Source organism: Coffea arabica, chromosome 2c, assembly GCF_036785885.1.
Source record: "Coffea arabica cultivar ET-39 chromosome 2c, Coffea Arabica ET-39 HiFi, whole genome shotgun sequence".
Lineage (NCBI taxonomy): Eukaryota > Viridiplantae > Streptophyta > Magnoliopsida > Gentianales > Rubiaceae > Coffea > Coffea arabica.
The window spans coordinates 36,866,094-36,875,960 of NC_092312.1; the positions used below are offsets into that span (position 1 = coordinate 36,866,094).

The 9,867-nt window shown below is 36.0% G+C and overlaps 1 protein-coding gene across 1 annotated transcript; it reads left to right on the plus strand.

The window, feature by feature from the left end:
- Positions 1–8,993: 8,993 nt before the first annotated feature.
- LOC113724331 (uncharacterized) lies at positions 8,994–9,404 on the plus strand. The gene has a single exon (XM_027247239.2). It carries the CDS (start codon positions 8,994–8,996, stop codon positions 9,402–9,404), a length of 411 nt encoding a protein of 136 aa, XP_027103040.2.
- Positions 9,405–9,867: the final 463 nt, after the last annotated feature.

Here is a 9,867-nt window from a genome sequence, read left to right on the forward strand (position 1 = left end):
GGATTGCAAAGTATTATTGCTGACATAGTCACTTTATTTGGATTGGCTTCTCGTATTTACAATTTGATACCTAGTCCTTTGAGCTCCATTGAACTCTACGTAGCATTTGAGGTATTAGGATTACATGTCATCAATGACGTTATAGCAGACCTCGTTGCTGTAGCAGACCTTATAATTTAAGTCCAGGTACCTACATAAATAATTGTATAGGCCTAAGGATCGGGCCCATTTGATTTTCCTTATTCTAGATAGGCCTTCCATAATAGTAGACATTAGCCTATTGGGTCTAATATCAATGGGCCTCACATTTTCTGCACCTAATCGAGCAATTGAGCTAAAACATTGTTAGGTAAAAAAAATGGGCTTTCGTAATATTGAGAATGCAATCCAAATAACCTATCAACATTTGCCGTAATCCTATCATAATACATGCAATACAACTTGGGATTACCTTCTTTAATAATATCTATGAAGTCATTCATGTTTGACTGACGAAGTGCATCATCGTAGCATTCCTTTTGGATCTTATACACCTGACATGTGTTGAAAGTTTCCTATTCGCAATAGTCTCCATATTTTGACATACAATCCCGTACAGTCTTTGCATTCTTAGCAAACTGAACATTGGGATGATACATTTCAAAAGTATATTCATGGCCTAGATCAAAATAATGTGAATTGCTCGTCTAGAATCGGTCACTAAATTGTAATAGAACATTGTTGATTTTTATGCAATTCTGATGCTACTCATATGTAGGTATTTTAGTTGTAAATTTATTCAGGATTTTTCTAAAGATATGACTCTTTGAGTATGGAGCATCTGGAATATGTTATAAAGATGTTCTTGACACTTATTTTGAATATTATTTTGACATGGCATTTTGAAAAACAAAAAGATTACTAAATTATGGAAGAGTTTAAGGAAAATAATTAATCAAGTATTGAACAAGTTTATAAAAAAAATTTGGCTCAAATATGGATATTTATAGGCATTTCGAATGAATGACATTTTGATAAATTAGAGCTCACACTGGGTTATAGGATTTAACACCTAGCTATAGGAGTATTCACACCTCTCATCTTCTATCTATTGATGGCATTAGTGTTAGTTTTACTATACATGGGTCTTTTATATATAAGATTCCTAATAAGGCCGTGTTAGTGGGCTCCAACTTTGTCAACCAATGTGGCACTATTTTATTGGCTATGAGAATTTTATCTTTCCCAGACACTTCAATGGAAACCACGTGATGTCATCTTATTGGCCAAAAGACTTCAAGGGACTTAAAGTTGTTGAAAATTTAAAAAAACTTTACATTTTTTTTGTTGGATACAACATACTTTCATAAATTGCTGAGTACGCTACACTTTAAAATTATCCATCAAGTTGAGTGAAAAAATTATTCAATAATTTTCATTGTGGAATCATTTCTTATTGTATATCCACACGTTTGTCTAGTTGTTTAATTAAATTCATAATTAATTATAACAAATAATTTCTCATTGATACTATGATGTATAAGTTGAATTAAAAAGGAATTTGACACAGAATTATTAGTAGTTAGTTAGCATGGCTCTTGGAAAATTGGACATTAGAATTTTAGATAATCATCAATGGGATGAAATGCGTATCTGACAATAATTATGCTAGATTAGTTGGTTATGTGTTTAATTGGGGAGTCCAATGCTATTTAAATTCATCATTATATATAATTTGAATATGATCGGGAATTATCTAGGGCAAAAAATACTCTAATTGATTTCACATTTGAATTCTTCTAAAGTTAACGCATTTGAATCGGTGCATGGTAACTTACTCATTAGTAAAGCTCAAGTCAATGAGGGTAGGCCTTTTTTATCTTCCACTTTTGCAAAATCCTAAGTATTGGTAGTTCACATAACTTGAATACTATTCAAAATATATACGCAAAAGGAACGAATTATGACTTAATTGCTAGACACATGTGAAGTTTCTGGTTAACCCAATAACGAAAGTTTCATAAGAAACTAAAGTGCTGTAGATGTGATGCATGATTTGGATTTTAACCTTCTTGATCGCAACTGTAATTTGTTCATGTCAACCCTAGATTTGAGAATCCCAATTTAATCAAGTTTCATTGGTCAACGTCCTACAAATGAAGACTTGGGCCTATCAAACCTGTCTCACCAGCCCTATGTAAACCACTTTCAGGCTAGGCAAGTCCACTTGAAGACCTCTTTGCTTTATTTTTGGGCAAAGATCCCCAAACCCAAGGAGGGCGTGCCAACCCCTATTTTATTGAAGAAAAAAACAAATTAAGAGTGCCAACAACACAAATGTCAACAAGACAGCCTGTGTAAAAGAAACTAAAGGACCTATTCCCTTACAATCTGACGACGAGTACAAGGGCATTCGTCCCTATCTAAAACTAAAGATGTCTTGACTGAAGACAACTGCTGATGAGGAGAATTGTGCAAAACATCTTCATTAAGGTGCAAGCCCGCTAGCTTATCCGCAGTAGCATTCGCATCTCGATAAACATGAACAACTAAGGCAGTCAACTCTTGTTAGAGCCCCCTAATCCATCGCAGAACATTACATAATGGCTATTGGCCAGTGCACCTGAACAAACCATGCGAACCAGGACTTCAGAATCCACCTCCACCAACAAATGATTACAATCCCTTTCCTGGTAAAGCAACAGACCATGCATCTGCGAGAGATTTTTAGCTGTCAACACATCAACATCTCCAAATTCTTTATAGAAAGCAAAGATGAGCTCGCCATTATGATCTCGTTGGATACCCCCTCTCCCACTCCTTTTCCAACTATCACATTGGCATTTGTGTTCAGTTTGACATGAAATTGAAGGGGATGGAGCCATTTCACCACTATAACTGAATGATGACAATGCCAAGAGGATGCAAAGCCAGCCTAAGGATCATTCATGTCCCCATGAAAATGACCTGCAGAGAAAATCTTGGCAACCCCTAGTTGTTTAATAAAATAATTAACTCTGGCAATCACCTCCTGAACATCAAACCTAGCTCCATCAAATCTTGCCCGATTCCGCATTTTTCATAGAAACCAAATAATAATATAGGGCATGGCTGAACGAATATGATCCTTCAAAGTTTTTGAAGATGAATAAAACCAAGAAACCTACATTGCCAAAAATGAGGATTTCATGACATCAAGAATACAAAATCGTCTTGCAAAATGGTCCAAGACAATTGTAGCACTTGGCCCATGAAGTAGCAAATGACTCACCGAGTCCTCCTCCTATAGGTAGCAATGACATCTAGACACCAAAGAGATGCCGCACTTTCTCAAAGTCAGATCTAAAAGTAATAAGTTCCTCAAAGCATGCCAAGCGAAAAAGAAGACCTTTAAAGGTAGAATGTTATACCAAAGTAACCTATCAACCAACGTTTCATTCCCTCTGGAATGCAAACCTTCCCATGCTGACTTGACTGAGAAACACCCTATAGCTGATGGCAACCATACCATCATGTCATCTAGGTCGGGATAAAGAGAAAGTTGAGAGACATGTTGAACCAAATGGGTTGGAAGCCATTGTTACAATTTCAATATGTTCCATCCACCCGACATATAAAACTCTGCAACCAGCATATAAGGGGAATTTGACACTGCTACCACTTTAGCTATTGGAGTTGAAAGTAGCCAATGATTATGCCAAAAATCCACAAATCTCTTACCTAAACACCATTTGATATTCTCCTCAATAAATAAATGAATCTTGTCCAATCTTCTCCAATCCGTAGAAGGATGATGAACTTTGACTAGAGATAGATGCACCCCTTTGATATACTGTTGATGCATAAAGGTAGACCAAATCGAGTTATTCAAATGGAGCCGCCACCAAAGTTTGCAAGAAAATGGCCGACAAGTATCTTCAAAAGAACGGAATCCCAGTCCTCTCTCTTCCAAAGGAAAGCAAAGATTATCCCAAGATGTCCAATGAACCCGTTTATTATCAACATTCTTATCCCACAAAAAGGCATTACCAATCCTGCCTAGCCTTACAAACACAGTCTTAGGAAGATTTAAAACTTGAAGTATGAACAAAGGGATAGAAAAGAGGACATGTTAAAGTAAAATAATCTTCTCTCGCATTGAAAGTAGTTTTGAGCACAAATAAGCTCTCATTTTGGCAACAATGCCATCAAATAATAGACATGTAATCCTTCCATGAGTAATAGAAACCCCTAAATAGGTGAAGGGAAAAAACTATTAGCAAAAAGCAAGTTTAGATGGGACACTAAAGAAACTTGCTCATTGGTAGCCCAATTAGGGAGGAGAAACGAGCTCTCCGAGGTATTTATTCTCTGCCCCAAATAAGTTTCATACAACTTAAAAAAAAAACAAGCAGCACACCTAGACATTCCTCAAAACACCACGCAAAAATCAAAACATCATTTGCCAATGCCAAATATGGGATCCTGCTACCTGAAGTAGCATAGAACTATCACTTATCCCATGCGTATATATGATGAATGCCACGACCCAAAAACTCTGCCACTATTAAGAACAAGGCCGGAGACAAGGGATCTTCTTGGCAAACGCCTCTTCAAGATTTAAGAACCTCGACAGGACTCCATTTATCAACACAAAAAACTAGGAATTGCACTCCACAGCATAAAGATGAGAAAATTTCACTCCACTCGATCATACAACTTCTCCATGTCTAACTTTAGAATCAAATTAGGATTAGTCAATCATTTATTCAAATCCAACATAAGCTCCTGAGCCAGCATAATATTATCACAAATACTCTGTCCAGGTATAAATCCTGACTGCGACGAAGCAATCAGTTTCAGAAGCAATATGTTAAGTCTATTTGCTAGGACTTTTGAGATAATTTTCGAACTTACATTGCACAAACTGATAGACCTGGATTCCTGCCATCTCGAAGTCCCAGCAACCTTAGGGATGAAAACAATAATCATACTAGTAAACCCCTTTGGCTGATGCCCTCCCTTAAAAAACTCATGAACAACGGCCGCTAAATCATCATAAATTATGTCTCAACATGATTGATAAAACCCTATCCCAAAACCATCTGTCGCTGGAGAAGTGTCCTTGGACATAGAAAAAATCACATCCTTAATCTCCTCCATAGTCGGCATTCGGAGCAGGGTTTTGTTCTCCCTATCCTTCATTTTCGACAGCCAGAAATCCAGCTGAGGTAAGGTTCTGACATCCCAGTCAGCTGAAAATTTTTTTGAAAAATATTGCACAGCCGATTCCTGAATCAGAGACTTCTCTTCTATCCATCCTGATGACTCATCACAAATCTGAGAAATGAAATTAGTGGTGCATGAAAGAACTTAGTATTAGCATCCCCTGATTGAAGCCACTTAATCCTGGATTTCTAATGCTAGAAGTCACTTGGTGGCAAAGGTTCTAGCATGATGAGCCTTAGCTTCCCCCAATCTAAGCTTGGATTGCAAGTCACGATTTCGGTCATATTCCTCTTCACACTGTTTAAGCACTTGCTCTGCTACCAGCCTACCACTACCTACTTAAAGATATTACAAAATGAGCAAACATTCCACTCCTGTCATTTAGCCTTGGTTTGCATTCATTCCTTGCATAGCCACCGACAAATCCCAAGCATTTTTTACCACCTTAAGAAAGTCAGGATGACCAGACCACACATTCAGAAACTTGAACATTTTACACCCAGCAACATCGTCCCACACTTTACCAGAAGAGGCATGTGATCAAATCGACCTCTCACTAAATGAGAGATGTTAGAAAACCCAAAAAGTTCTCCCCACACACAATTTGACAAAGCACGATCAAGTCTTTGCCAAAGGAATCCATTGGTCCAAGTAAAGGGTTGTCCGTCAAAGTGAACATCACTCAAGCCACAGCTAAACATGGCTTCATTGAATTCTTCCATATTACGAATATTTGGTGGGGACCCTCCCTAAAATTCAACAGCATTAGAGATAACATTGAAATCTCCAACAACCAACCAAGGTGATTCACCGATTTTAATTTCCTCTAAAACCTTCCAAAGTGCTCTCCTACCTACTCTAGTGCACTTGGCATACACCGTAGACAAACTAAACTCATAACTACTAAAAGCTTGAACCCTCATGTGGACCAGTTGATCACCAACTTCATGAGAGGAAATTGAAAATTCGTTGAACCATAACACCCAAATTTTACTCTCCAAGAAGGATTGAGCAAAAGAAAATTTCAACATACGTCGAATAGTATCCAGTTGAGCTACATTAGTTGTTGGCTCAATTAAAACTAGCAATCGAACAACATGACAAGAACATAGTTGAAAAGATAATGCTAAAAGTCTCGATGAGATATTCCCCTCACATTCCATATCAAAAAATTAAGAGGACTAATCATGGATTGGGGAGAGGATTTTTAGTTTGAGAAAAAAAAAATGTTGAAGCTAATTGGTTGTCCCGACTTCTTCGCTAAATTTTTCAATAGCTCTATATCTTTCATGTCCAAAACTGCTCCCTGAGGACAGTCATCGCTTAGCAACTTGGAGTCCTTAAGTTGTACGTCCAAGAAATCCTTAAGATGACAAAGGTGCTGATTCAAACCAAAGAGCTCCTAGAAATTGTCCATGAAATTTCGTCTTCTATTAGACATCTTCTCAAACTGCCTAGGGGAAGTGCCAGCAGAATGACAAACGTGATCCAGCGGTTGACTAACCAAGGCATCTAGTTCATCTGCATTCTGTTCTAAGACCACCAATAAATTGGAAACACTAATCACCTTCTCTAGTTTGGACGCTGAAGCTCAAGCAGCTTGCTGCCCAGTTTCCAGCCGTTGAAGATCCAAGACAGTGAGTTTGAAGCCGTTTTCATTAGCTGGAGCAGCAGATAACAGCAAGTGATTGTTATCCGAAGTCAAGGCCAGCAAACTCAGCTGATGAAGAAGGTGCATTATACGTTACCCTCTACACCTAACACGTCTCTCCCCTAGCTTGTTGTGTTGGATCCTTAATCCAACGTTGGATTTATATGTGAATAATTATGTAATGCAAATTGTCAAATAAGGTTAAGTCTAATTAAAGTGATCAAATATGATTTGGACTTAATGTATCTAATAGGATGTGGGCCTTTAATGTGTAGAAACTTAAGGGCTCCTATTTCTATGATGGGCTGAAATAGGGTTCCAAAGGGTAACAGGAATGTTACCTATAAATAGGGTTATGGTCCCCAAGTCACTCCCATCGTCATGAAAGATACCAGAGAGATACAAAAGGGCTCTCTCAAGAATTGGAAAATACGTGTTGACCTGGAAGGCCACCTCAATATCTTTGGAGATTCAAATATTAGTTTGTCGATATGAATCCAGGTACGCTTCTGCAATTTTGTAGTTAATTTATTTTTAATAATTGCCATATAGACTTTGGGTTTAATAGGTGATGGTTTTCACCAAAGGTTAAATATAAATAACCACTCTAACAAGTGGTATTAGAGCTAATTATGGTTGATTATTGAGAAATAATTTGGATTCAGTAATTTGTGTATATAGGTATATTTTATGTCGTGCAAATTTGGATTTTGGTTATATGGTTATCAGCTCTTAAATGTAATGGCCGATTGTTCAAATTTAGAAGTCGGATGAATTTGATTGAAACGAATTGTATTGAAACTCATTCATGTTGTGTGAATTGGCTTGTCCTGAATGATTGTTAGTTTTGTCTCTAGTCTTTTGGTCATAATTATTCCATGCTTCTGGTTTTGATTCACGGAAATTTTGGTCAAATACTATTCTGATCATGATTGTTTGCATATGTTATAGACTTATAGTCTAGTGTTCATGGTAGCAGTTAATTTATGAATTGTACTATCTATTGTTTTGGTTATCATTGAATTCTGTGGTTCCACTTTGGTTTCATTGATTCATTGTTTGGCCGATACATTGTCTCTTTATGCGATTTTAAGTTGGCCGATTGTCTACTTCTGCATCTCAAGCATTCGGCTTTGTTTGAAACCATGACTAATTGGCACGTGTTTCAAGAATCAAGTTTACTTGGCCTAATTAATTGTTTATTTTATTTATATCGCTTGAATCCAGTTATGGGTATGCCTTTGATTATAAAATTAGGACAATTAACTTGAATTTTTGACTTGTTTTCTTGTTTAAGAGCTAATATGTATATATTTATATTAAGAAAATTAGGATTTTTTTAATTTAAGTGAATCCTAATAAAGTTGATAAGACATTTAAGCCCTATAAAAGTCCATATGCTTGGCCCACTAAATATATAATTTTATAAAGTATTTATGGACTTCAAGAAAAAAATATTGGGATTGAATAATAAATTGGGTCAAATTATGAATATGGACCTTTGGTCCAATAAGTCCTGATTCAATTGACTGGTTTGACCACGTTTTGACCAGAGTTGACCAAAGTTGACTTTGATCAAAATTTTTGTTTAATTTGTATAATTTTAAATTTGAATATTGGTATGATTATATATATTTTGAAATAAATTAATTGAAATAATATGTCACCAAAGTGACCTCTATTATGAAAATTAATTTATTTTAAAATATAACTAGTTGGGTACTTATAATTTTATGAATATTGATTGGCTCAAAGAAAGGTCAATATTTAATAAAATTACATGTGCACTTGTGGTTATAAATACGTGATAATTATTTGGATTTTACATGTGATTTATAAATTGACCCAAAGGAAAATTTAGTTTTTGGTATGTTATTATTATCAGTATTTATTATTGCACCAATATATCACTTAGAAGTTAATATTTTTGTCCAAAGATAAAATATTAATGGAACATCGGTATCTTGAGATGGGATTATCTTTATTTAAATTTATTATTGTTTTGATTTGTGTGAGTTTGTTTTAATTATATCATGTTTTCTATTCAGTTGCGAATGATCTTACAAATATTACTTCTAACATCAATAATATTCCTATGCTGAATGGCACAAACTTCAAGTCCTGAAAAGAAAATCTCTTGATAGTACTTGGAGTAATGGATCTCGACCTTGCATTAAGGGATGATTCTCCCCCACCTCTTACATATCAGAGTACCTCTGATGAAAAGAGAAATAATGAAAGGTGGGAGAGATCGAATTGCTTGTGTCTGATGATCATTAAAAAGGCCATACCAGAAGCATTCAAGAGAACAATGTCAAAAACGATGGTAACCGTTAAAGAGTTCCTTCAGGATATTGAAAAAAAGTTTGTCAAGAACGAAAAGACTGAAGTTAATACGCCCTTGACACGCCTAATTTCGATGAAATATAGTGGTAAAGGTAATATCAGAGAGTACATTATGGAGATATCTCATCTTGCCTCAAAATTGAATGCACTTAAATTGAAACTCTCCGAAGAGTTACTAGTGCATTTGATTTTAATATCTCTTCCTACACAGTTTAGTTAGTTTAAAGTGCGTTACAACTGTCAAAAGGAGATTTGGTTTCTAAATGAACTCATCTCACACTGTGTAGAAGAAGAAGAAAGGTTGAAACTGTGACGCCCCCACTTTTCCCTAAAACGAACCAAAGGGTATCGGCGGGACGCCTGCCCAACTCTCGCTAGAACTCAAGACAAAACAATTCAAGCTTATCGATATATAACCATTTGTGCAAGCGCCTAATAAAGAAGAGTCGTTTCCATCAACATATACACAAGTCTTACACCACGAGCTCAAAATACATCAATTATCCAATGCTTACATCAGGTTCCCAAAAGATACATCAATTTTCCCAGAATATACAACAATCAAAATGTCTAACCAATTACATTTGAAACCCTAATACAAAAATACATCCAAAGGGTTCCTCCGAGTTTCACTCCATCCATTCCTGTTAAGGAAAACAATTCTATGGGATGAGCAATTGCTC

Coding starts and splice junctions, on each gene's coding strand:
- LOC113724331 (XM_027247239.2), top strand. CDS start 8,994: ATGGATCTCGACCTTGCATTAAGGGATGATTCTCCCCCACCTCTTACA.